This window comes from Microcebus murinus, chromosome 4 (genome assembly GCF_040939455.1).
Source record: "Microcebus murinus isolate Inina chromosome 4, M.murinus_Inina_mat1.0, whole genome shotgun sequence".
Classification (NCBI taxonomy): domain Eukaryota; kingdom Metazoa; phylum Chordata; class Mammalia; order Primates; family Cheirogaleidae; genus Microcebus; species Microcebus murinus.
This window is the reverse complement of record NC_134107.1, coordinates 12,141,654-12,169,621: the sequence shown is the minus strand read 5'-3', so window position 1 is coordinate 12,169,621 and position 27,968 is coordinate 12,141,654. Positions and strand designations below refer to the sequence as shown.

At 41.3% G+C, this 27,968-nt stretch overlaps 1 protein-coding gene across 1 annotated transcript; it reads left to right on the top strand.

The window, feature by feature from the left end:
- The first annotated feature begins 117 nt into the window (after positions 1-117).
- On the top strand, positions 118-27,968 carry MAJIN (membrane anchored junction protein). The gene is made up of 11 exons (XM_012778022.2): positions 118-301; positions 10,969-11,086; positions 14,338-14,383; positions 17,762-17,837; positions 18,018-18,143; positions 20,451-20,482; positions 20,804-20,895; positions 22,127-22,190; positions 25,379-25,451; positions 26,277-26,385; positions 27,026-27,968. Exons 2-11 carry the CDS (start codon positions 10,986-10,988, stop codon positions 27,069-27,071), a joined length of 765 nt encoding a protein of 254 aa, XP_012633476.1. The 5' UTR covers positions 118-301; positions 10,969-10,985; the 3' UTR covers positions 27,072-27,968.

Here is a 27,968-nt window from a genome sequence, read left to right as displayed (position 1 = left end):
TCCTGCATCCTTTGGGCCCGGGTCAGCGGCGCGCACGCGCGGCCAGGCGCGCGCCCGGCGGGGACGGGGTGGGGTGGGGCGCGCGGCTGCGCGTGCGCGGAAAGCCTGGCGGGCGCGTGGCACGATCCCAGAGTTCGCGGGCGAGCTAGCGAGTGCTCAGAGCCGGCTTCGTTTGAGGTCGGCAGCTGCCCTTGTAAGAGAGCATTTGCTAGTGGGTACTCCAGCCGTGGCCACTTTTCTGAGGCGCGAAGGACCCCTAGTCAGTGTGTGAGACAGAGCCTGGGAGCTCCTTGGGGCTGAGGTAACGGCACATGGCGGCCCGGTGTCCCGGTGCCCCCGCCAGGTTGGCTTTGCGTTTCTTTTATCTCTGAGGGAAGTTTCTGTCCCGAGCCCCACAGCTCGCTCGGCAGCTGCAGTGTATTCCTCGAGTCCCCGTAGGTCGCCTTCTCAGCCCCAGGTCCCTGGGACGCCTGGCAGGCACACCGACGTCCGGCCCGTGCCTCTGCAGGGCCCGGGCGGAGGAAGGTGCGGCGGTGGCGGCGGCTGGGCCCTCGGGCAGCCTGCCCCGCGCGGGTGACCAGCCCAGGGACCGTGCTTCCCCCCACCCCACAGCCAGCTCCGCTCACCCTACCTTTAGCAAAACCTTCTCCATAACTAGTGTTCCTTCTGCTCTGTAACACCCTCTGGCCCAGGCAGTTGCAGTGAAAGCGAGACTTCTTCCATTGAAACACTTCTGTAACATCATGCCTTAATGATGTGAATGAGTTTCTGGCTTTCAAATGCCCGATTTCACCTGGGAAGTAAATTTTGGAGTCATGGCACTCAATCAGATCTCCGTTCAGCTCCGACTGAATCTTGGCATCTGGGGAAGTGGACAGAAAGATGCAAACAAGTATACTTTGCTGAGCAGCTTTTATTTTCAGAGGTCTAGTTCCTTCATTTGTGCATCTGCAGGCAGTAAGTCCGTCACAATATCCTGCAGTCCACCTAGAATCTCTCTGGATGTCTTATGGCACCTCAAACTTGGACATATCCAAATATAGACTCCAAGTCTTTCCCTCAAAAATTTGCTTACCAAGGCTCCTTTGTTTTCAGGAAGTGGCACTTTTATCTCTTCAGTTAGTTGCCCAAGCAATGGGGAGTCATCCTTGACTATTTTCTCTCTCCCACCCCATCAAGTCACAAAATTGTCACTAGACATCTTCTTAGGCATCTTCCTAATCAGTCCCCTTCTCTTCATCTCCACTTTTATCTCTGTAGGCCAGGCTACTCTTAGCTTCTGCCTGGAACCACAGGAGTCTCTTAGCTGGTCTCCTTTCATCTGCTCCTGTTCCGGGTTGTTTCCCACATAACAGCCAGAGGGACTTTTTTTTTTAAGTCACAGCCATCTGGTCATGTCATCTTTTTATTACACCCTACAGTGCCTTCTGATTGTTCTTAGGATAGACTCCACAATCCATAACCTGGTTTATAAGAAAGGGCCTTATCCTTTCTCTATACTTTCTTCCTAGATGATCTCATCCTTTCCAGTAGCTCCACATACCATCTAAATACTGATGACTCAAATGTGTATTTCTGTCCTCATTTCCATCCCTTGCACAGCAGGAGACTCCATCCACTTGGATGGATGTCTCATAGGCCTCTCAGACTTAACCAAAACAACTATTTATTCCTCCTGCCCTCTCTCCGCAAATCTTTCTCTAGAATCCTTCCTCACCTCAGTAAAGAGTACGTACCATTGCAAAGGTCAAATACCTAAGAGACATTCTGATTCCCACATCTAGTCCATTAGTTAGTCTAAAATATACCCCAACTATTCACTAACTACTAAAACTCCAAGTCCAAATCAGCAGCTGCTTTTTCTTGGACTACTACAGAAGCTTCCTAATTTTTCTCCCTGCTTCTGCCCTTGTCCCATTACAGTTCATCTTCCTCTTAGCTGGCAAATATTTAGATATTTCTAAAGCATACATCAAAACCATTTCTTTTCTCTTTATAAAGCCCTTAGCATAAAATCTGGACTCTTTACAATGGCCTACAACACTTACATGGTCTATCCCATGCCTGACACTCTGACTTCATCTGCCTCCTCTCTGTCTTCATTCTCAATGTTCTAATTACATTGACATTTCTGTCCGTTAAACTACCAATCAAAGGGCATCTGTGCTTGCTTTTTTCTCTGCTTGGGATGCTTTTCCCCCGATCTTTGCATGTTTGTTTCCTTTTCATGAAGGCCTCAACTCAGTTGTGATCTCTTTTGAAAAGCCATCACTGGCCACACTAGCTAAAGCAGCCTCCTGGTCATTCTCTAAGATAAACCCTATTTCATTTTCTTCATACTACTTAGCGTACCTGAAATTACCTTTATTTATATGTTTATTGTTGCTCTCCATACCTCCTGAAATGTAAGCTCTTAAAGACAAGGAATTGTGTCTCGTATTTGTGCCCAGAACACTGCCTGATACACACAGTAGGGTATCAGATGTGTGCTGACTCGCTCATCTGTATAGTGTCATGGCATTGTCTTTCTTGCCCCTGGTGTTCCAGGTTACTATACTTCTCTCTTTTAAAAGTGCCATGCTTTTTCTCAACTGAGGACTGTTGCACCTGCTGTTTTCTATACCCACCCCAGACCCTGTGCTCACTCTCCATTTGTGCTCATCTTTCAGAAATCATTCACTTACTTAGAGTGGGTTTCCGTGACTCCAGTCTAGGTTAGGTTTCTCTTTAACATGTTCTGTATCACCCTGTATTTTTTTGTAACAGTCACCACACTTAAAACTATTTGTAAGCTCTGTGCAGGCAAGGACCAAGTTCTTATTGATCTCTACTTTAGCACTTAGTTTCTGGCATACATCAAGGATGCAAGTCTTTCTGAACAGAATGAATGAATACTGATTGAACACAAGATTGAGAGGATCAAATCAAGTAAAAATTAGGAGGGTAGTTAGTATGAAGTGTAAATCAGCTGGATCTGCTGTGCCTATTTCAGAGAAGTTTTTGGTTTGTTTAAGACAACAGATATGAAAGCATTGTATAAACTGGAGGTGCTTTATAAATATAACATTTTTTTCCTTTTTTTTTTTGCTAAGGCCTAGTCAACATCCCAGATTCCTATGGTCTGATGGCCTTTCAAAGTGCAAAGCTTTCTGTTTCTTAGCAATAATTTGCCTGATTCTGTTATTTTAGATCTATGCTCAGGTGGTAAATTATAAAGAACTGAGACTAATATTGAGTCTAGGCTAGTTTGTGAGGTAACCACATTCTTGACACCCTTCATTCAGCTGGACTACCTTGCTTTAGCACTATATCTGAGGTTTAGTCTGGCCCTTATTGTGTGATGTTGGCCAAATCAGATTATCTCTTCATGGCAGGTATATCTTTTTATAAACCTAGTAATTACAATTTTTTTCTTTTTAATTATCATGGGTACATAATAGTTTTATATCCTTTTTTATTTTTTAGACAGAGTCTCACTCTGTTGCCCTGGATAGAGTGCCATGGCGTCTGCCTAGCTCACAGCAACCTCAAACTCCTGGGCTCAAGCAATCCTTCTACCTCAGCCTCCCAAGTAGCTGGGACTACAGGTATGTGCCACCATGCCTGGCTAATTTTTTCTATTTTTAGTAGAGATGGAGTCTTGCTCTTGTTCAGGCTGGTCTCGAACTCCTGAGCTCAAATGATCCTTTTGCCTCGGCCTCCTAGAGTGATAGGATTACAGGTGTGAGCCACCACATCTGGCCTAATAGTTGTATCTTTTTAGGGTACATATGATATTTTGATACAGATACACAATGAGAATTAATCAAGTCAGGGTAATTGGATATCCAGCACCTTAGGCATTTATCATTTCTTTGTGTTAGGAACATTCCAATTCTACTCTTTTAGTTATTTTAAAGTAACTTATTGTTGATTATAGTCACTTTGTTATGCTATCAAATATTATTCTAACTATATTTTTGTACCCATTAACCATCACCACTTTATCCTCCCCCTCCCTGCTACCTTTCCCAGCCTCTGGTAACTATCATTCTATAATCTTTCTCCATGAGATCTTTTTTCTCTAATATTTAGCTCCCACATATGAATGACATGCAAGATTTGTCTATCTCTGCTTAGCTTATTTCACTTAACATAATGTTCTCCAGTTCCATCCATGTTATTGCAAATGGCAGGATTTCGTTCTTTTTTTGTGGCTATGTAATATTTCATTGTGTATGTGTACTACAGTTTCTTTATCCATTTATCCATTGATGGACACTTAGGTTGATTTCAAATCTTGGCTATTATGAATAGTGCTACAATAAACATGAGAGTGCAGATATCTTTTCAATATACTGATTTCCCGTCATTTCGATATATATGCAGTAATGAGATTACTTGTCATATGGTAGGTCCATTTTTAGTTTTTTGAGGACCTCCATATTGTTCTGAGTATAATTTTTGTCTCCCCTATATCTCACCAGAATTGGATTAAAGTTAGCAAAATATTTCAGATTTCCTAAGTGAAATTTATTCTCCTTATATAAAAAGTCATTTTCTTCTCTTTTTCTTTGAGAGACAGAGTCTTCCTCCATCACTCAGGCTGGAGTGTAGTGGCCCAATCATAGCTCACTTCTCTACCTTCCGGTCTGAAGTGATTCTCCCACCTTGGTCTCCCTAGTAGCTTGATTTATAGGTGCACACCACCACACTCAGCTATATATATATTTTTTTAAAATTTATATATTTTTATATTATATATTTATATGCATAAATATATAATATATATGCATTAATATATTATTTGTGTGTATATATATATATACATTGTGTGTGTGTGTGTAGACAGAGATCTCAATATGTTGCCCAGTCTGATCTTGAACTCCTGGTCTCAAATGATCTTCCAGCCTTGGCTTCCCAAAGTGCTGGGATTACAGGTGTGAGCCTCTGTGTTGGCCTTCTTTACTTATTAATTTAATTTCTTCACAATATGCCATTGTTTTATACCAAGAATGAAGCTGTATCTTTTGGAAGTTTTCTTTTTACACTTTCCTGTGTCTTTCTTATGCTACTTAGACCTGTAAGATAGGTACATCAGAGACTTAGAGTTTACAGCTCAAAATTGTAAAAGATGCTTCCTTTCTCTTTAGCTAAGGATATTCTCTCTACCATTTGTCCTTCTGAAACTATTGATGCTGCTGCTTTTAATTTTTCCTCCTCAAATTCCTTTTTACCATTTTTTTTTTTCATTTTTAATCGTTTTCCCTACATGTACTGCTTTAGGGCAACTCGCCCAATGGTGTAACTAAAAACTAAAATGTCCCTCATTGCCTACACTTTTACATCCAAATGCTCTTTGGGTTTCTGGGGTTGGTAGGAGAGTGCTGCAGTGAATTCAGTGTGATGTGAATGCTAATAGACAGGTTGATCTTCATGCTAACAAGCCACAACTACTGGGTGGGGTGGTGAGATGAGAAACCATTGCATTTCCAGAGTGAACAGCACAGTCCTTCTACTTCATATATCCATGCAACAAAACTGTACATGTAACCCTTAAATTTATACACTTTAAAAAAAAAAAAACATAATCCTGGACCTATTGACCAAAGGTAGTTTTTCATTAGCTTTTATGTTTGTTAAGGTGGAAATGGAAGATGCACTTAGGTGCAAAGAGTAATTTAAGATGTATAATTTAAGGCCGGGCTCGGTGGCTCATGCCTGTAATCCTAGCACTCTGAGAGGCCCAGGCGGGAGGATCCCTTGAGCTCAGGAGTTTGAGACCAGCCAGAGCAAGAGGTCTCTACTAAAAATAGAAAAATTGTTTGGGCATGGTGGTGCATGCCTATAGTCCCAGCTACTTGGGAGGCTGAGGCAGGAGAATTGCTTGAGCCCAGGAGTTTGAGATTGCTGTGAGCTAGGCTGACACCACAGCACTCTAGCCCAGGTGACAGAGTGAGACTCCATCTCAAAAAAACAAAACAAAAAAAATAACTTAAGTGTAAGAGTAACAAATAACTTAAGTGTAAAGAGTAACAATGAGTAACCAAGTTAACCTAGGTTAACTTAAACTCCTTTCTGATTTATTGAGTTGTCTACTAAGACTTTTTGATTCTATTTCAAAGCATCTTCCTAATCTCTTTAGGTTTAATTACTCCCCTCTCCCGAAACAAAACAAAATCAAATCTGGCATTGTTCCAAAGTCAAATCTATTCCTACACAAATGCCAATATTTTAAAGATTGTGTCTTACCAGAAAAAGTAAGAAGACCGGGCGCCATGGCTCACGCCTGTAATCCTAGCACTCTGGGAGGCCGAGGCGGGCGGATTGCTCGAGGTCAGGAGTTCGAAACCTGCCTGAGCAAGAGCGAGACCCTGTCTCTACTATAAATAGAAAGAAATTAATTGGCCAACCAATATTTATAGAAAAAATTAGCCGGGCATGGTGGTGCATGTCTGTAGTCCCAGCTACTCAGGAGGCTGAGGTAGCAGGATCACTTGAGCCCAGGAGTTTGAGGTTGCTGTGAGCTAGGCTGACGCCACGGCATTCACTCTAGCCTGGGCAACAAAGTGAGACTCTGTCTCAAAATAAATAAATAAATAAAAATAAAAAGTAAGAAGAAACCTATGGGAAAACAGAATGACATCAATTAGTGTGGAAGTATCCTGGATGGTTTTATGTTGTCAGTCTCTTCCTATCTCATATCTTAATACTTTGTTTTTAAAAAAAAAAGACTTCTTTATTGGGTAACCTCTTTGCTATGTACTATAATAAACAATTGAACATGCATTATTTCATTAATCATTCTAATTAACCTTAGGTAAGAAAACTGAGAATTGAAAATAGAGCTTGAAGACAAACAAATGTGAATGTAACCCTTTACATCCAAAATTACAATTCTAAGAACATTTAATCAGAACAGCTTATATTTTGGTTTGATATCTTTGTACCCATAATGAGTTTGCCTGAGTCACCCAGAGGCATGAGAGTGACCAGGGTTATAATTTAATAAAATAACTGACAAGGTGATATGTTGTAATAGAAAATGTATGAGCCAATCGTGGGGGGCTAATCCTGGTTCCATGCTGGAATATGTGACCTGTGGAAGTCATTTCCTTCTTTGGTGAAATCACTTCCCTCTCAGCCCCTCTAAAATGAAAGGCATGTCCCAGCTATAGGCATAGGCTATAGGTATCTATGAATCTATAATTGGAAATAGAGGCTTTCAGAGAGTCTTAATGTACTTTAGCAAAGGTGGGCAGACATCCAAGACCAGCCAAGGACTTTTGAAAGCAGAAGAAATGGTCATCTGTCCTCAATTACATTTCTAAAATGTCTTTGGATTCATAATATCAGCAGGATATCCCTATTTTGTTGCTCACGCTCATTAGTGGTCACAGAACCTATCATGTGAGAGCTGTTCAGTAAATGTATTTTGAATAAATGTTTATAGAAGCTCTTTTATTCTTCAATATTGTGGAGGATTTTTCTATCAAATATCACCAGATATATTTAGTGACAATACTTCCTTATTGTCTCTTTCCACCTCAGTAGTCGCTATCGTTATCCTTATATAGCCTTCAGCCCTGCTTCAGGTTCTGTGCACTGACCCAGATGTTCCTTTATGTGAAACAAATGACTAAAACCTTAAAAAAATCATGTTATTTCTAACATCAGTCTCTACCTGTCATTTAAATTGAATTCTTGGATATTTTCAAGGAAAGATTCTCGGTTGGGATTTGTCAGATTTTGGCATTGAGATTAAAGCTAATCAGTTTTGCTCTCTTGAATTTGCTTTTCTAGTGAAGCACTAAAAGAAAAACTTCAAATCTATTAGAATGGCTAATGTTTTATTATTTATTTATTTATTTTGAGACAGAGTCTCACTTTGTTGCCCAGGCTAGAGTGAGTGCCGTGGCGTCAGCTTAGCTCACAGCAACCTCAAACTCCTGGGCTCAAGCAATCCTGCTGCCTCAGCCTCCCGAGTAGCTGAGACTATAGGCATGCTCCACCATGCCCGGCTAATTTTTCTCTTTATATTAGTTGGCCAATTAATTTGTTTCTATTTATAGTAGAGACGGGGTGTCGCTCTTGCTCAGGCTGGTTTCAAACTCCTGACCTTGAGTGATCCGCCCGCCTCGGCCTCCCAGAGTGCTAGGATTACAGGTGTGAGCCACCGTGCCCGGCCTAATGTTTTTTTTTTTTTTTTTTTTGAGACAGAGTCTCACTTTGTTGCCCAGGCTAGAGTGAGTGTCGTGGAGTCAGCCTGGCTCACAGCAACCTCAATCTCCGGGGCTCAGCGATCCTACTGCCTCAGCCTCCCGAGTAGCTGGGACTACAGGCATGCGCCACCATGCCCGGCTAATTTTTTGTATATATATTTTTAGTTGGTCAATTAATTTATTTCTATTTTTGGTAGAGACGGGGTCTCGCTCGGGCTGGTTTCGAACTCCTGACCTTGAGCAATCCGCCCGCCTCGGCCTCCCAGAGTGCTAGGATTACAAGCGTGAGCCACCACGCCCGGCCTGGCCTAATGTTTTATATAATACTCTGGAGTTTATGAAATGGCTACTTACATGATTATCTCGGTTAATCACCACAACAGTTCCAGGGGTGAGTGTAATCCCCATTTGTAGATGTAGAAACTAAGAAATGAAGAGGCTAAGTGATTTTCTCAGGGTCTGATGACTAATAGAGGCAGAAGTAGGACTCAAGTCTTGGTCCTCCAGTTCCAGATCTTGTCTTTTCTACTGTCCCACACTGTCTGTAATTTCTTCCTTTGCATTAAAGCCATGATTTGTGGTCACCCAAAAATGGGTTGAGAGTCTGACCCTTCATATGCAAGATCCCATCAACTTAATAGTAGTTACTGGAACATAATGTCACCATGGCTACTGTATTCAATGTGGAAAATAACCTTGTGAAATATTTGAAAAACTACTACTATGTGATTGTTTTAGATTATGCTGCCTAATCTTTGTTTTCAAATGAGGTAATTAGTGTGTGGTGTTTGTTTCTGAAATGCAATTAACAGGAATAGGCCCTAGATAGAAGAAGGTTGTTTTTTCTTCTTTCAGCCAGCCAGCTATGGTACAGCTCATGAAGTTTCCTCTCTGGATTGCCATTTCCAGCAAATGTTCTTCATTTCCTTTGCTCTGCTGCCCCAGCCCTCTGTCTGTAGGGAGGTTACTATATCTTAGAAGAATCCCTGAATAACTTAGAGTTAAATTTTTGTGGCAGCAACCTAAGTCTCACCAGGTGGGCTCCCTGCCTACTTAGAAAAGTCATCTGGTACTGAAACTCCATCAAATCTAGCTTGGGTTCCTGCCATGCCTTGAGCATGGGGCATCAGTACTTTTTTTCTCAGGATATGAACAATATTTCCCCTCTGGGACTTTGCAGTTGGCACCAACTATTTCTTTTCATTTTTGACTGTAATTCTAGTCTAAATAATCTCATGGGCTCTGGCTCCAACTTCTTGTTGTTCTCTAATCCCAAGCAGTCAAGATCAGACACTGAGGTATCTCTTTACTGCCAGCCCAGACTTGAACTTTGGAAATTGTGAGAAACTCCATTCTTTGGGCACATAGATCTTATGACTCTACCATATAAGAGTTTTCCCTGCTGAGTAGAAATGGCATCAGGATAATATGGAGGAAAGAATGATGAAAATAGTCCTTTATGGATGTATGATCTTTTATTGACAAATGATTTTATTAAAATGTTTATTATCTTGTGTTTTTTTTCTCATAACTCCAGGAAGCAATCTGGCAGAATGGTTAAGAATATCAAGTCTGGATCTCTACTGCCTCAGTTTTTTTTTTTTTTTTTTTTTGAGACAGAGTCTCACTTTGTTGCCCAGGCTAGAGTGAGTGCCGTGGTGTCAGCCTAGCTCACAGCAACCTCAAACTCCTAGGCTGAAGTGATCCTCTTGTCTCAGCCTCCTGGGTTACTGGGACTACAGGCATGGGCCATCATGCCCAGCTAATTTTTTCTACATATTTTTAGTTGACCAATTAATTTCTTTCTATTGGACTCCTGACCTTGGGCGATCCATCTGCCTTGGCCTCTCAGAGTACTAGGATGATTCTTACTTCTGAGCATATGCCAAATGCACTCTTGGAGGAGAAGAAACATGCCATCCTTCTTTTTCCATCTCTCCCATTTCCTCAATTCCCCACAGGGAGGATTATACGTGGGCAGAGATTCAAGAATAGAAAAAATAAAACTAGTAAGTGCTAGGGGTATAGTAGGCACTCTTGAGACACATGGCAGCATCGCAAGTGGTGGAGAGGAAGGGTAATTGAGAGGCAGGGAAAATAAGGCATTCCCTGGCACCACTGGGAAACAGCGTATATCCTTATTTGCTACACTGACTGTGTCAGGGAGCTGTGGTAATCACTTAATTTCATCTAAAATTGATAGCAGAGCTTCTCCTAATTGGCCTTGTATTGTTGTATCCTTTTGATTGTCTCGTTATTTAACTTGAGCCCTCTTCATATCCATTGAGATTCCAGGGAAAGTAGGGATGGGAGAAGAGAATAGATTCAAGGGATATTTGGGAGAAACGTTTCATTCTAACAGAAACCCTGTGAGTCATCAGGGAAGATATTAGTATCATTAGTTTACGGAAGAGAAGTGATTTGCACAAATCATAAATGGTAAAACTTGAATTCTGGTCTTTGACTTCAAGCATAGAGATCATCGCAGCACACCATGTATTTTCCCCATGCAAGTAGAATGACCCAGGTGATTAATAGCAGAACTGAGTCTGGTACATAGGCAGTAGTGCTGAGTGTTGGATATTTTGCTGATGAAGAAATGCTACATATCATTTACATTGTGGGTTTAAAAAGAAGTTAAATTAAATTATTTAAACAAAACAAAACAAAAAAAAGAAATGCTATAGATTGGGCAAGCTCCCTTTCCTGTATATAAGGAGCAATCTTTAGTTTTTTAGTAATTCTGTAATATTTCTACTTTATTTAGGCTATCATTTGGAAGCAATGAGTTTAAAACCCTTTACCTACCCATTTCCAGAGACGAGGTTTCTTCATGCAGGACCCAATGTGTATAAATTCAAAATCAGATATGGCAACAGCATCAGGTAATTTTAAAGGTAGGAGGGTAAGCTATCCAAGCACCAGTCAGTGCCTTCCCACGGGTCATTTCTTCTCTGCCTTCACCCAGTACAGGAAGCTGGCTAAAGTAGCATCTTGTAGGACTTTCCGAGGTATTTTATATTCAGTATATTTATTATTCATATAAGTTTCTAATTAGAGACAACGTACTTTTGAGGCAGTGTTTCTCAAAATTTTTATCTCAGAACCTCTTTGTATTCTTAAAATTACCGAAGACCATAGGGCTGAGCACGGTGGCTCACACATGTAATCCTAGCCCTCTGGGAGGCCAAGGTGGGAGGATGGCTTGAGCTCAGGAGTTTGAGACCAGCCTGGGCAAGAGTAAGACCCTGTCTCTAATTAAAAAAAATTTTTTTTTAAAAACCCAAACTAGTTGTCAAGTTTTGTTTGAGTTTCAAAGAAGAATATCCACAATGATCTAAGAGGGCTGTTAATATTAAACTGTGAACAGTGGCTCATGCCTGTAATTCCAGCATCTTGGGAGGCTGAGGCGGGAGGATGGCTTGAGCCCAAGAGTTGAGGTTACAATAAGCTAAAACTACCACTGAACTCTAGCCTAGGGGACAGCGCAAGACCCCATCTCTTTAAAAAAAAAGTTAACATCTCATGGATGATTATTTTAAAATTAATACATTTTAAAATTGTGATTTAAAAAATCTATAACAAAATTGGTACAGTGGCCTGCACCAATAATCCCTGCTACTTGGGAGGCTGTGGGCAGGAGGATTGCTTGAGGCCAAGAGTTCAATACCACCCTGGGCAACATAGACCCCATCTCTAAAAAAATAAATAATTAGCTGGGTGCAGTGATGTGCACCTGTAGTCCCAGTTTAACATGCTTTTATTAAAAATATATTTTTGCCAGGCGTGGTGGCTCACGCTTGTAATCCTAGCACTCTGGGAGGCCGAGGCAAGTGGATTGCTCCAGGTCAGGAGTTCGAAACCAGGCTGAGCAAGAGCAAGACACCATCTCTACTAAAAATAGGAAGAAATTAATTGGCCAACTAAAAATATATAGAAAAAATTAGCCGGGCATGGTGACACATGCTTGTAGTCCCTGCTACTCGGGGACTACAGCCCTCTTCATATCCATTGAGATTCCAGGGAAAGTAGGGATGGGAGAAGAGAATAGATTCAAGGGATATTTGGGAGAAACATTTCATTCTAACAGAAACCCTGTGAGTCATCAGGGAAGATGACTGAAGCGGGAGACTGAGGCAGGAGGGTCGTTTGAGCCCAGGGGTTTGAGGTTGCTGTGAGCTAGGCTGATGCCACAGCACTCTAGCCCTTGCAACAGAGTGAGACTCTGTCTCAAAAATATATATATTATATATATATATATATATATATATATATATAATCCAAACAAAATATATATATTTTATATATATATATATAATCCAAAACAAAAAAAAATAATGAGAAGATTGGTATCATTTTACATTTCTGCAAATCTCATTAATGTCTGGTTAATAGATTAACATATCTGGTACTGAATTAAATCTGTTGTGAATTATTTCTGGTTGAATTAAATGAAAAAAATCCAGTTTACATATATTTATAATTGAGAAGGGTAGGAATATATTAACAGCCCTCTTAGATCATTGTGCATATTCTTCTTTGAACCTACAACAAAACTTGACAACTAGTTTGGGTTTTTTTTTTTTTTTTTTTTTTTGAGACAGAGTTTCGCTTTGTTGTCCAGGCTAGAGTGAGTGCCGTGGCGTCAGCCTAGCTCACAGCAACCTCAAACTCCTGGGCTGAAGCGATCCTCCTGCCTCAGCCTCCCGAGTAGCTGGGACTACAGGCATGTGCCACCATGCCCGGCTAATTTTTTCTATATATATCAGTTGGCCAATTAATTTCTTTCTATTTATAGTAGAGACGGGGTCTCACTCTTGCTCAGGCTGGTTTTGAACTCCTGAACTTGAGCAATCCGCCCGCCTCGGTCTCCCAAGAGCTAGGATTACAGGCGTGAGCCACAGCGCCCGGCCTAGTTTGGGTTGTTTTAACTGGTAGTTTTTTTAAAGGTTAGTTGCAATGTGGAATCTGAAATTATATCAGTGAACATTTTAAAACTCTGTTACATTATAAAATCCATTGGTCTATCTTGTTCTTTGAATGAATGTTTTATCTAGGATTATTTTGTAACATGATGTGTTTCGCTGGCCATTTGGAAAATTTTGGTTCACTGGCTTATACAGATCCTCCAAAGAGTGACACATTCCATTACATAATATCAAAAAATATTTGTTAATATCACTGCTGATATTATCAGAAAAGTGTTTAAGTATTTGGAAGCTGTCAAACTTACAATATTGGATACAAGTTTTCCAAAATTCATATTTTCACTCAAAACCCTAAAATTTATCATTGACAACAAATACTGTCAGTTTTTTCTTTGAAGTAACATGCTCATTTTATTCATTTTTGAAAAAGTATCTGTCAGACTTCTGACTTTGAATAACAACCATAGTTTGTCAGCTGGTCATTCAAATAAAATATCATTCCTTGAAAAAAGCAGTTAGTTCAATTTGCAGCTTAAACATCACACAGGTAGGTTTCCTCAAGATACCCATCATATTCAGGTATGCAGTGAAGTGCTTTATGCATAGTGCTGTTTTATCACAAAACACTTAAAAAGATATGTAGTCTGGGTTGAGATTTTAGAAAAATTAATTTTTTACTGTTTTATCAAGGATATTAAATGAAACTGGATTTTATTTCCTGTGTGGCAGTGAAAATTACTATGACTGCTAGTACAGTGTAGTGCAAGTGGCTAGATATGTGCTAAGCCACTAGTAATTTTGCACACCATTCCTTTTGCACTAATGGTTACAAATGTTAACCCAGTAAAAAGCCAAATACTATTTTAGTATCATTATTTTACCCTTGGAGACCCCTTGAAAGAGTCTTATGGACCCCTAAGGGTCCCCAAACCAGACTTTGAATACAATTAGTTTAACGAAATGATTAGCTTTCACAGTGGGATTTAGGTCTTGGTGAGTTAATGGAGAATACATTTTGGTACAGCCTTGTACCAATGTTCAGACCATGCCACCTAGGTGATCACTTCTTTCCCATGAGCACCGGGTTAGCACACACAACTGTTATGTCATGTTTCTTTAGCTCAGTGGAAGTGTCATTTTTGCCCTAGTAGAGTCTACTCTCTCCAGAGCTTTTCTTCTTGTCTTACTTTTGTCTGTTTACCTTCTAGAGGAGAAGAGATAGAAGATAAGGAAGTCGTCATCCGGCAGCTGGAGGTAGGGAAAGGAGCAACAACTTCTGAGAAGGATAACTTTTAAGCCAAGGATGCATTCACATCTAGATTTTAATTATTTCCTACAAACTGAGTCACAACCTCTACTTGATAACTTGGCTTCTTCTCCCTGACACATTTCCTCTGCAAAGAAACTTCACTGTTTTTCCAGGGAAATTTAAAGCCTGTATCCCTTCTCAGTTCTCCTAGTTGATGTGTCAGCACATTTGAGGCTGAGAGTTATTTAGTTTCTACCAGAGTTCCCAGCCTTTGGCAGTTCTCTTTTGTGGCAGCTGGCATAAAGAAAGCTTCCGGAAGACTTCTGCCTTTCAGGGCTCTGGGAAACCTCACCATCTCAACCACTGACTGGTACTTGACGTTCAGGAAACTCAACTGTAAATACACAGACAAGGCTGCTGTGTCTTCATTTTAATTGGAAACATTTGCAATTGCTTTATTCCCACTTCATTTTCATTCCTTTCTACCCAGCTCCTCTAGCTTTAGGCTCTTCCAGAGAAGAAGACTGACCAGGTGGACAGCTTTGCAACTAGGTGAAAGCATTGGACAAGGTGTTAGAGTTCTGGGAGGTGGCCCTGGATTCTAGTCCTGGCCTAGCTACCAATTAGCAATGTAACCTTTGGCAAATCATGTATCAGTCTGGGTCTTAATTGCCTCGTTTGTAAAATGAAAGGTTCAAACTAATTTATCCCCTTCTAACTTCACAGCTTGGTGATTTATGACTATTGTGATTTCTTAAGACTTAAGCTTCCATGTTTTAAAACAATTAAATACAGTTAATACAAAACTCCATGAGAACAAAACTTTGAATCATAGCCTTTTTTAAAAAATTTATTTATTTTCTTTTTTTATTCCGCCCCCACCAGCCACCCCTCAATTGAGTCCTTATAGGCATCTGTGGCTAAGTGTTGGGTGATAATATAGGATCTTGTAGGACCCTCAAGGACATCATTATAAATAATAATTATTTTAATATAAGACCATGAAAACTTTCTGTTTATTTTAATTATGAACAGAGCAGATTTTATTTCACTTTGCTTCAGTTAATCTGGGCAGAGAATTGTTCAAGGCCTCACAGTAGAGTAGAGGGAGTATAGACTTTAGGGCCAGTGTCTGAATTTGAATTCTAGTTCTGTTGTCCACAGTGTGATTTCAGCAAGTTACCCACCCTCCCTGAGTCTGTTTTCTTACCTGTCAAAAGAGATTACTAAGTAATGCCTGTTTTTCCAGATTGTGGTGAGGATTAGAAATAAATATGTGGGCCAGGTGAGGTGGCTCGTTCCTGTAATCCTATCACTCTGGGAGGCCGAGGCTGGAGGATCCTTTGAGCTCAGGAGTTCGAGACCAGCCTGAGCAAGAGCAAGACCCCGTCTCTACTATAAATAGAAAGAAATTAATTGACCAACTAATATATATAGAAAAAATTAGCTGGGCATGGTGGCGAATGCCTGTAGTCCCAGCTACTTGGGAGGCTGAGGCAGAAGGATTGCTTGAGCCCAGGAGTTTGAGGTTGCTGTGAGCTAGGCTGACGCCACGGCACTCACTCTAGCCTGGGCAACAAAGTGAGACTCTGTCTCAAAAAAAAAAAAAAGAATGTGAACTCTGTCTACCTTTCTATAGAATGAATCCTGCTTAAAAAAATAAAAAGGGCCGGGCGTGGTGGCTCACGCCTGTAATCCTAGCTCTCTGGGAGGCCAAGGCGGGTGGATTGCTCAAGGTCAGGTGTTCGAAACCAGCCTGAGCAAGAGCGAGACCCCGTCTCTACTATAAATAGAAAGAAATTAATTGGCCAACTAATATATATAGAAAAAATTAGCCGGGCATGGTGGCACATGCCTGTAGTCCCAGCTACTCGGGAGGCTGAGGCAGGAGGATCGCTTGAGCCCAGGAGTTTGAGGTTGCTGTGAGCTAGGCTGACGCCACGGCACTCACTCTAGCCTGGGCAACAAAGTGAGACTCTGTCTCAAAAAAAAAAAAAAATAAATAAATAAATAAATAAATAAAAAGAATGTGAACTCTGGAACCCCACTGCCTGGGTTCAGATCTTGGCTCCACCATTTCTAGCTCAAATAAGTTTCTAGCCTCAAATAAGTTTGTTTTTTTTTTTTTTTTTTTTTGAGACAGAGTCTCACTTTGTTGCCCAGGCTAGAGTGAGTGCCGTGGAGTCAGCCTGGCTCACAGCAACCTCAATCTCCGGGGCTTAGCGATCCTCCTGCCTCAGCCTCCCGAGTAGCTGGGACTACAGGCATGCGCCACCATGCCCGGCTAATTTTTTGTATATATATTTTTAGTTGGTCGATTAATTTATTTCTATTTTTGGTAGAGACGGGGTCTCACTCAGGCTGGTTTCGAACTCCTGACCTTGAGCAATCCGCCCGCCTCGGCCTCCCAAAGTGCTAGGATTACAGGTGTGAGCCACCACGCCCGGCCTCAAATAAGTTTTTTTCACCTTTTTGTCTGTTTCCTCATCTGTAAAATGGGAATAACAGAAATGCCTATTTTGTAGGGTTTTTGTGAGTGTTAAAGTAATTAGTACGTATTAAAACAATAACACTTGCCATAGTTATTACTCAATAAATATTAGCTATTATAATTATAAGCTAGACTTATGGTCATACAGAGAATACAAAGATAAGACAATTTTTGCCTTCTGTGAGCCCTAACATGAGGAAAATGAGTGTGAGAAAGGTGAAATTAGCTAAGACTGAAATTCAGATTTTTTCCTATAGAAATCCAGTATTCTTTATGATACCAAATTGTTTAATTAGTATAGACTAATAAGCATATGTTAATTAGGGACTATAAATTAAGATTTAAAGAGAAGAAAAGATTTGACTTAAGCAAAAGCAAAATAACTGTCTATCAGTAATTACCAGCATTAGTCTTTCATTCAATATACATTTATTGAGGACCTGTTACCCATCATCCACTATGGTAGACACCATAGAAAGGATGCTAATATAAATCAGGTGTATATTCTACTTCAAGTAGATCTCCCAGTAAGGAATATAAACCATATGTGGAATGTAGTAAAGGTTCTAGGCTAGCTATTGTGAAGTTTGAGGCTAACAGTTAATTACAGCTTGGTAAGTCAGGGAAAGCTTTCTGCAGGAGATGCTTCTGAATTGTACCTTAAAAGACAGGTAGGATTTGGACATGTGCTGTTGGATGAAAAGGGCATTTCAGACAGAGGCAACAGATTATGCAAAAACATAGAAATGGAGAAGCAGAAGGCACGCTCAGGGAACAGCAAATAATTCAATTTTGATAGAACATAAGAGTATGTGATGAGGAATGACAAATGGGAATGGAAAGGCTGGCTGAGGCTTGACAGTATTAAAGTCATTTCAAATTTTTTTTTCAGGATTCTATCCGCGTGGTCTTGGGAAACTTGGACAATCTGCAGCCCTTTGCTACAGAACACTTCATTGTATTTCCCTGTATCCTTTCTTTCCTGGCTGGAAATGAGCTACAACACACATTGTAGATTCAAATGGAAGCAGCAAAACCATAGGCAGTTTGGAGGGTAGCTCAGGGAAAGGAGAGGGAGTCTTATACCTAATATAGTACTCAGGGATGCACACTGGCATCTTTCTTCACTCCTTAGCACCATTTCCCAGATAAAAGCAAATGGGAGAGAGTTTCACACCTGAAATTCAAACATGGGGAAATCGTCTTGATCCCCTACCCATTTGTTTTCACTCTATATGTGGAAATGAAATGTTTTCATGAAAACCTGTCACCTGGTAAGTAGAATGATGTGAGTGTTATACAAATGTTTTTGGTTACAAAAAAAAAAAAAAAAAAAAAAGAATGATGTGAGTGTGAGTAGTAGGGAAGAAAATGGATTAGCACCACCAGCTAAATATGGCCAAATGGTCCACCAGATTAGGCCCCACCCGCACACTGCAGAGGTCAGGAGCATGTGCTCCAAGCCAGACTGCCAGGTTCAAATCTTGGTGGCTTTGCCACTTAAAATTGCTGTGCAAAGTTAGATAAATTACTGAATCTTTCTGTGCCTCCTTTGTGAAATGGTGAAGAATAATATTAGTACCTATCTCATTGAGGTTTTTTTTTTTTTTTTGAGACAGAGTCTCACTCTGTTGCCCTGGCTAGAGTGGTCTGGCATCAGCCTAGCTCACAGCAACCTCAAACTCCTGGGCTCAAGTGATCCTTCTGCCTCAGCCTCCTGAGTAGCTAGGACTACAGGCATGCGCCACCATGCCTGGCTAATTTTTTCTAGCTATATTTTTAGTTGTCCAGCCAATTTCTTTCTATTTTTAGTAGAGATGGGGTCTTGCTCTTGCCCAGGCTTGTCTCGAACTCCTGAGCTCAAATGATCCTCCAGCCTCGGCCTCCCAGAGTGCTAGGATTACAAGTGTGAGCCACTGCGCCGGGCCCTCATTGAGTTTTTTGTTTTTGTTTTTGTTTTATTTTTTTGAGACAGAGTGTCACTCTGTTGCCCCGGCTAGAGTGCCATGGCATCAGCCTAGCTCACAGCAACCTCAACCTTCTGGGCTCGAGCAATCCTTCTGCCTCAGCCTCCGAAGTAGCTGGGACTACAGGCATGCGCCACCATGTCCGGCTAATTTTTTCTATATATTTTTAGTTGTCCAATTAATTTCTTTCTATTTTTAGTAGAGACTGTCTCGCTCTTGCTCAGACTGGTTTCAAACTCCTGACCTTGAGTGATCCTCCAGCCTGGGCCTCCCAGAGTGCTAGGATTATAGGCCCCAGAGTGCTAGGATTATAGGTGTGAGCCACCGCGCCCGGCCCCTCATTGAGATTTTTTTTTTTTGAGACAGAGTCTCGCTTTGTTGCCCAGGCTAGAGTGAGAGTACCATGGTGTCAGCCTAGCTCACAGCAACCTCCAACTCCTGGGCTCAAGCAATCCTACTGCCTCAGCCTCCCGAGTAGCTGAGACTACAGGCATGTGCCACCATGCCTGGCTAATTTTTTCTATATATATCAGTTGGCCAATTAATTTCTTTCTATTTATGGTAGAGACGGGGTCTTGCTCTTGCTCAGGCTGCTTTCGAACTCCTGACCTCGAGCAATCTGCCCGCCTCGGCCTCCCAGAGTGCTAGGATTACATGCGTGAGCCACAGCGCCCGGCCTCCCTCATTGGGTTTTTAAAAAGATTAAATAAGGCCGGGCGCGGTGGCTCACGCCTGTAATCCTAGCTCTTGGGAGGCCGAGGCGGGCAGATTGCTCGAGGTCAGGAGTTCAAAACCAGCCTGAGCAAGAGCGAGACCCCGTCTCTACTATAAATAGAAAGAAATTAATTGGCCAACTGATATATATATAAAAAAAAAAATTAGCCGGGCATGGTGGCTCATGCCTGTAGTCCCAGCTACTCGGGAGGCTGAGGCAGAAGGATCGCTCGAGCCTAGGAGTTTGAGGTTGCTGTGAGCTAGGCTGACGCCACGGCACTCACTCTAGCCTGGACAAAAAAGTGAGACTCTGTCTCAAAAAAAAAAAAAAAAAAAAAAAAAAAAAGATTAAATAAATATATAAACACTAGTAGATGGAAAGTATAAAATCTGACTTAGAGTAATCATTCGGTGAAAGACCTTTATGTAAACACCTCCTTCCATTTTAGAGTACTCAGTGTCTTTCACCTTAGAAGTGTCTTAAAGGTATCCCCCAATTTTTAATCTCTAATGGTCATGGCTACTTTTATTCATTGAAAGACAAGTAAACAACTGCCAGTTTGATTTGAAAAGGCCTTGCCTCAAAATATCTTTCCAATTTATTTGTCACTGTTGCCTAAAGTTGCACCTTTTTTTTTTGTAATAAGGATCATCCCTTTTTAAGTGGTATACCATTGTAATGTGAATCTAACACTTTTCAGCTTGTAAATGACAATCATTCTGAAATAGGAAGGAAGAGAGTTTGAAGACGCTATTTCTAGGGAAAGTGGTTCTAGGCAGAAAGGAAACAGACAGATGGGGAGGTTTTGTCTAGGGCCAGTTTCCAAAAATAAATATTAGTCAGAAATCCAGGTAAAACATGGTTTTGATCCATTATGACATTCAAATTTCCTATTTTAGGGAAGCCAATAAATGACAGTCCTCTTGGTTTGGTAAGTTTGCCTTTTCTGTACAAAATGGAAATTGCCTTTATCACCTCCATTGTCCAAAAAGTCCTGCTCTTGTCTCTTCTTACTTTGCCCCTCAGTTGCTGCCCAGGTCTCATCAGAGTTGTAAACATAAGCCTATATTTTCCCCCTTGGCTAGATTTCTGAGACCATGTCTGTAATAGAATGTCCGTACCTACTTGCAAAGCTAGTGTTAAAAGTTGCCTTTGGTAGCTTAAGGATGAGAAGTTCTCTTCACTGTGCCCTCAAGAACTATGGGCAACTCTAGAAAAGGAGGAGTCACAGAAGTCTCGTTCTTCTTTAAAGGTCCTAGCTGAGAAGAAAGCAGTAGGAGCCATGATGAAGAAACGAAAGTGCATAGAAGAGCCCAGTTCCCCCAGCGGGCCAGGGCTACACAGGTCAGTGGTGTGGGAGAGAGGCTAACTCTGCATCCTTGTTAGGCTTTGCTAGCTATTGCTGCTGGTTGATCCCATCCTGGGGCAAGTCACTTGTTTTTGGGGGGCTTAATCAGTACCTGCCTATTCCAGTAGGTGGACTAAGGAAAGGAAGCATATTGATATTTGCGATATAATTTGAAAATAATCCCTTTCTCAGCAAAGTAGGATTGTTGTATTCATCAAGATGAAGACTGAGAGGAAATACAATCCGACAATTGTATTCAATACAATCAAACAATTGAATTCAACACATTCAATTAGTACTTACTATGGTAGTATGATGAGAAGGCATAAGACTTATAATGTCTCAGAATATTATACAAAAACATAGGGAAAGCCTTGAAAGAGTAAGAACAAATAAAACATAATTCTGTTTTACCCAGTGAGCAGTAAACTTTTGGAACTTCGAGAGGCAGTCCAGTCCAGGCTAAAATATAAATGTTTACAAGAGGATATGTATCAATTATTGGGTGAGGTGCTGTGATATTAGGGAAAATATTGAGTACATCCTTGACACGTTGAAGCTGCTATTGTGAAGGCTACTTACGTTCTTCTTTTGATTCTCTGTCAGGGATAAAATGAGTCAGTAAGACAATTCAGTCATTGTTATTAGCATCCTAGAGAGGGCTGCTGGAATAATTCAAGGTGCGGTTTGCTTCCCAGCCCAAGATGCTTTCACTTCAGCTTCACAGAGAACAGCCATTCTTTTCCTGGGCCTCTGTGGGCACCTAGACATACAGGAGCAGCGAGGGCAGACCACAGGAAGCTGACCCCAGGCCCTCCAGATGCACATGTAGGTGAACAGTTAGGGAGCTCCTTTCCAAGCCAGGTGAAATGTGAGAGTACTCGGAGGTGTGAAGCTTTACTCTGTTCCATTTGACTGCATTTTCTGCAGAAAAGAGGCCTCAGATCTTTTTTTCCTCTGGGTTTTGATGCACAGTCAAGTATTTCAAAATCTGATACCTGCTGTCAATCAAGTTTTCCCTTTCTCAAACCCCAGTGTCTCAAAGTGGGATTCTACTGTGAATTAAAGCAGCACCCAAAGAAAATTTGGCCCCACAATTTATCCTGCCGGCCAGGAGTGGTATAAAAATAGCCAACCTGATGAAATATTCATTTGGGCCACATTTGCTTGAAGTAGTAATATTGCCTCTGCCAGTAACATTTCCTGGGCTTTTTCTCTCAAATTCAGGGCCAAGATGGAGACTTCCAGCCAAGGCCCCAGCACAAAGAAGCCCACTATGGAAACCAGAAGGGTAAGCACCAAAATGGAGGCTTTGGAGGTTCTTAGCTGTTCCTACTCTGTTACAAGTCAGGATTCCTGTTACCAGCACATCTTGGTCCTTAGTGAAGATTGAATTGACTGAACGCATTCTCAGGTTTCACTGTCTGTAGAACAACATTCAACTATTCTGCGCTTGCCACAACCCATCCCAAAAGTGGCTGTATAATACACACATCGATGAATCCTTTTGTTAAGAGATCCTCTATTCTCAGCCTGAAAAGCTGCTTCTCATACTCTGCAGTTGAAATAAGAAAAATAAGTCTGTATTGAATTGAGGTGGAATCCGGCATAGAATTTTCTGTTTAGAAAAATGTTGCCTTCATTTATACTGGGGCCTGAGTCTAGGAATGTCAAGTTTTTACAGGTGAGCTAGACATGTATCAGAACTGGTAATGTTATCAGAGAGGACAGCATGGGCTGGATCATGAATGGCCTTGAGACTACCTTCAAGCTCACAGAAATTTCCTAAAACATTTTTAAGTAGAGGAATGTATTTTCATTTCCAAACTATTATTCTGTCTCCTATTTGCAAGGCATTGTGTTGGGTCCTGGGGCACACATAAACATAGTAACACCTGGTTTCTTTTTTTTCCAGGAGTTTATAATTTAGTTGGGAAAGGAATGCACCCTTGGGGATTTAGACCTCTACCTCTGTGGGCAGGTGCAGAGTACATGGCCCCTGTTGTGCCAGGGTGTACTGGCCCACTGAGTGATTTTAGGTAAATAGTCACCTCCTTCTATACCTCCCATCCTTTAGAGAGGTAAGAAGAAATGAGAAAAGTACGTGAGAAGTACATGAAGCTCTGGGGAACAAAGACACTTTATACAACCAAGATAATTACTATTAAAGGAACATTTCCCTCACTCTCTACCCTTTGTACCTTCCTATTCTTAGTTTGACACATCATCTCCCTCAAGAACAGTACCCACAGCTTCTTACTCAACATAATTACCTTTTCAACCTGATTCTGGGTTTAGAAAAAGACTCTGAGTAAAAGGAACATGTTTATTGATTTTGACTCAAAGCCCAAAGACAGTCTCCATTGTAGACCCTGTTCCCAGGGAGAGGATTTCTCCCAAATTAAAGTGATCACAGTGACTCTCAGTGTAAGTCACTTGATCTGGAAAAATTGAATTTGTTCCTATGGTCCAATGCTTAATATTTTCTCCCTCCCTTTGTGGGGAGTTAGGGTGTAGGATTGTAGTCAGTGTGGATGATGCATGTCTGAACACATTGGGAGCCTGTGTGGGGAAAGCTTAGAAGAATACAACACTTATCTGTTTTATAAGTTGTGGTTCAGAAAGAATGGGAAGGAAGGGCAGACCCTGTCTGTTTGTTACTGCAGGTCCCAGACCTAAAGATCCAGACTTTGGAAGGATAAAAAAATAGAGATGAGCCCAGGAGTTTGAGGCTGCAGTGAACTATGATGGTGCCACTGTACTCCAGCCTGGGTGACAGAGTGAGACCCTGTCTCCAAAACAAACAAAAAAGTTTTTAAAAAAAATTTAATGTAGGAGAGCAGATGAATAGCCCCAAAGTGAAACAGACTACATGTAGGTTCTTCTTCTTCTTCTTCTTCTTTTTTTTTTTTTTGCCACTTCTGCTTGAACTGATCTGGCCCTGAACATACAAAGGACAATCTTGCAACAGGTTTTCAGGGTATTATGTCTTGATGGATGTCCCAGATGGTACCCTCAGTCTTAATTCCAGCTATAATATTTTTTTCTTCTCTTATGACTTTTGCCTGAGAAAACCTCTTTCAAGGTTTCAGGAAAGCACAAAGGCTATACTATCTTGTAAAGGGAATCTCCCCTGGTTCGGGGTAGGCTGTACCTCTGCTATAGGGCCTTTGCCCTCTGATCCCTACTACCAACCTTAATAGATGCTTTCATTAGGGCCACTCTATGCAATAGGATTTAAGCCCCAAACCATAGTTTCATTAAGTGTATAAGAATCATTCCCCCAAGCCAGAAACAAGAGCTGGGCCCTCTAAATTCCATCTCTATTCTGTCTAAAAAAGGCAAGAATGTTCTCTTTCCTCCTCAGAGTTCTCTTTTGCTTTTATAGGAATATGACTTAGGTAGCTGCCTATGTTGTCTGGGATTTGAAAGGTTTGTGAAGAAGCTTATCTCAGAAATATCTGCCTTTCTAACCTGAAGCTTACTCTTAGGATGGGGACTAGTCCTAACTTTTCTAGGGGCTTGTTATGACCCACCTTGCCATGCCACATCCCCTTGCTATAGAATTCTTCACCAGCAAAACAGCTCAAGGAACTCAAGCACTGCTGCGTAATCAGGCCCGTATGTTCTGACTGGGTGAGGAGGGCGGACAGTTGGCAGAGATTCCAAAAATATATGAACTGTGGTTCTGACTGTCAGTATTTACTAGGAAATGTTGTGGGCCTGGAACCAGCTTATAGAATGTCCTCTTCAAAGTACAGAGGAATTTCTATAAAGCAGTAGCACATGGAGAAATAATAAGATTGCATTATATTGTTCTGACTGCTAATGCCATAGTCATGTTTCTGCTGCGCCTGGCTCTAGCCATGCTAATCGTATTTACTCTTTAATGGCACTGTGCCCTTGTCCATCATGTCTCTCTCTGGAATGCTCTGCTCTTGTTGACCATCTCCTCACCCCCATTATGACAAAATCCCACCCATCCATCAAGGCCCCATTTAAATGTCACTTCCCCTATGAAGCCTTCCTTGACTACTACCCACTCCATTCATGTCCTCAGTAACCACAACACTCTATATGGACTCATGGGATAGTCTTATCACACTGTCTATCATACTTGATTTGTATATCAATTTTACCTCCTAGATTATACATTTCTCCAAGATAAGTTTAAGGTCCTACTGATTTCTGAAATCTCAATATTCTGTTCTTGGCAATAGTAGGCACTCAGTAACATGGTAAGTTAAACCCAGCTTGGTTTGTTCTTGGCTCTTAAATCTCATGATTTTAGAGGGACAGTAATTAGGAAGCAGAAATGAAAAAAGGACAGTCCTAAAGACAGAAATATAGAACCTGTCTGGGCAGTCAGAAGCCAGGCCCCAGTGCTGATATAAAATCAGTTCACCAGCAAATAGCATTCAGATTGCCAAGATGTGTAGGAATAAAGTTTAAGACTTTCCTTGGTCCTCTTTAAATCAGAACAGAGAAAGAAAAACCCAGCAAGAATGGCAGGAGACCCTGGATTCTGATATCACTGATGTCCAAGAAGAGGGTAGGTTCTGGGAAATTCATATTTATTCTCCTTTAATAATCACCCTGTCCTGTTTAATTCTCTGATGAGCAAAACAGCACAGAGCTCTGAGTCTGGGCACACTCAAGGTAATGTGCCTTGCTCCCATGGAGGTGCTTGTTTGCCACCTTGTGGTCCAGGGGCCTGTCCTAAGTAATAGAAGCCCCCCAGCTCCCAAAAAGAGTGAAAGGAGGCAATGTATGCCCATCCTCTGCTTCTTATGGTGAAGTTGATGCTCCCATGATTCCAAAACATTTCTAACTGGGGTGATAAGTTTTATAGAAAAGTTTGGAGGGATGTGCTTCCCTTTTATGTACTGTTGGAGAACAGTACTGTTGGGAAGCTGTCTCTCCTCTTTTCTTGGGGCTTTAGCATTAACATTGAAGGTACAGATGGATGCTCTACAGGGCTGGGAATGCAAGTCAAGGTATTACTCTTCTACCTTGCTGATCTTTTACCCAGCATGAGGATTCAATGGGAACTGCAGTTATCATAGAAGCAGGGGAGATGTAAGCAAGTGAGTTCTTCAAGTTGTCATTCCTTGTGAAAGCATTTCAGCCATGGTGGGTAGCTGGGACTCGAGCTGTGTAAATGTCTCAGGAGCCTGAGTGACTACTCCAAGATCAGAATAGCATCTTACTTAGCTGAGATGAAATTGGGAAGGTCAAAACAAACAAGTCACCTGGCTTTAAAGAAATCTTGGTGTAAGGTTGCCCTTATCTCATGCTGGGTGTCCTGCCTTCTCTTACTCACACAAAAGCAGCCTTTGGACTAACACTTTTTCCTGCCTGAGTGTTTTCCTTACAGATTCTAAGTTAGGGGATGGCCTGGCAGGGCCAATTGTCCTACCATTGCAGCAGAGCAGTCCACCTCCACCTAAAGAACTAGGAACCAGTGGCTTCTTTGGATTTCTAAGGTAAGACAAACTTCTCTCCTGCCATCAAACCGAGATCCAACTCCAGAGTGGCATTCTAGTTCCAGAGTTTGCCTCATCGAATCTTTCACGGTAATTAGAATAGAGAAGAAAGCAGATTACTTGCAGAGATTTCTCATTGATGTCCAGGATATATGATGGAAATGAGATTGAGAACTCATTGAGAAATGAGATTGAAAAGCCCTAATTGTGAATTTAGACTGTGCCATATTCATTTTTATGTAGTTCATCCCCACCCTGGCATGCCCAGCAAGTACCTGGTTCTGTAAACATTGCTTAAACAGAGATTATTCTTACTTGTGTCATTCAGATGGTTTGATTACTAAAATATTTCCATTCTCCCCTCTGAATCTAGCTTTGTGTCTTCAGAGTCTTTTTTTCAGAAGGTAGCAAGTCCCCTCTATCTGTCTAGAGCTCAGCCATCCTATTGCAATTCTTTTTATTTCCTCCTCCTGAGTATAATCTAATTTGGGTACCTTTTCAAATGCTGTTCCAGGCTTGAATTTCCATTCAGTGGTTCCCCAGAGCAAAAATGCCCTAGCTAATGAAGCACTAATGGGAATCTGGAAGAAAGGAAGGAGACCTTATAGAGTCTCAGACTACTCTGCTCTCATTCCTGCAGCTCTCTCTTCCCGTTCCGATATTTCTTCAGGAAGACCAGCCACTAGTGAGCATTCCGAATGCAGCTATGGAAAGAAGATCATCTCTTGCAATGATTCCTCCTGAGCCATTCTTCCTCTGACTCGATCCTTTTCTTATGACACTTCAACCATGGGGAATGAAGGCACCAAACTACTGAGTCCTCTGTGGGTTTGTCCTGTCCTCTGCCCCCTTATAATTAATTTTTTTTCCTATTTAAAACATTAAGAAAAGAATGGAACTTTCTAAAATGCTCTGGCCCTGAGGGCCAGTTTAGGTCTTTTGTCTCTAGCACTCAGGATTCTAATGACAATAAATTATTTATGAAGAATTATTGATTGAATTTAGTGAAGAAGAGAAAGACGAAACAAATTCTTCCCTCAAGATACAGAGAAACAATGCATGAAACTTCCTCTGCCTCTACCTGGTTACTGTTTACTGGATCACTTTGGGTCAGTGAGTCTGTACCTGACCTCAAACCTTAAACTTCACTGCCAGGGGTTAAGGAATGGGGTTTTGCAAGACTCACTGTCCTGAGCCCTGCTGACCCAAAAGAAATCTCTTCCTTGATTCACCCACTTTGGTCCCAAAGTGTAGCCTCTCCATAGGTAAAATGCTCCCCACCTGCCTATCCTGCTGGCTCTTTGACAGTAACGCAGCCTAGTTTATTAGATTAACTGGAAGTGAGTCCAGGTTAGGGCCCCTGGAGAAGGCCTGGGCATCTGAGCTCTGTCTTCAGCTGAAGAGCTGGTCTGAGCTGACAGTTTAGACTTGTGTAGCTTCAGAGTACCAAAATAATCAATAGGAATTTAGGGAAACTCATTTTAGCTCAGGACATAGGAATCACTTTTTAACTGTTAGAGATGTCCAATATTAGAATGGGCTATGGCCTGAGGTATCAGCCCTCATCACCAAAGGCATTAAAC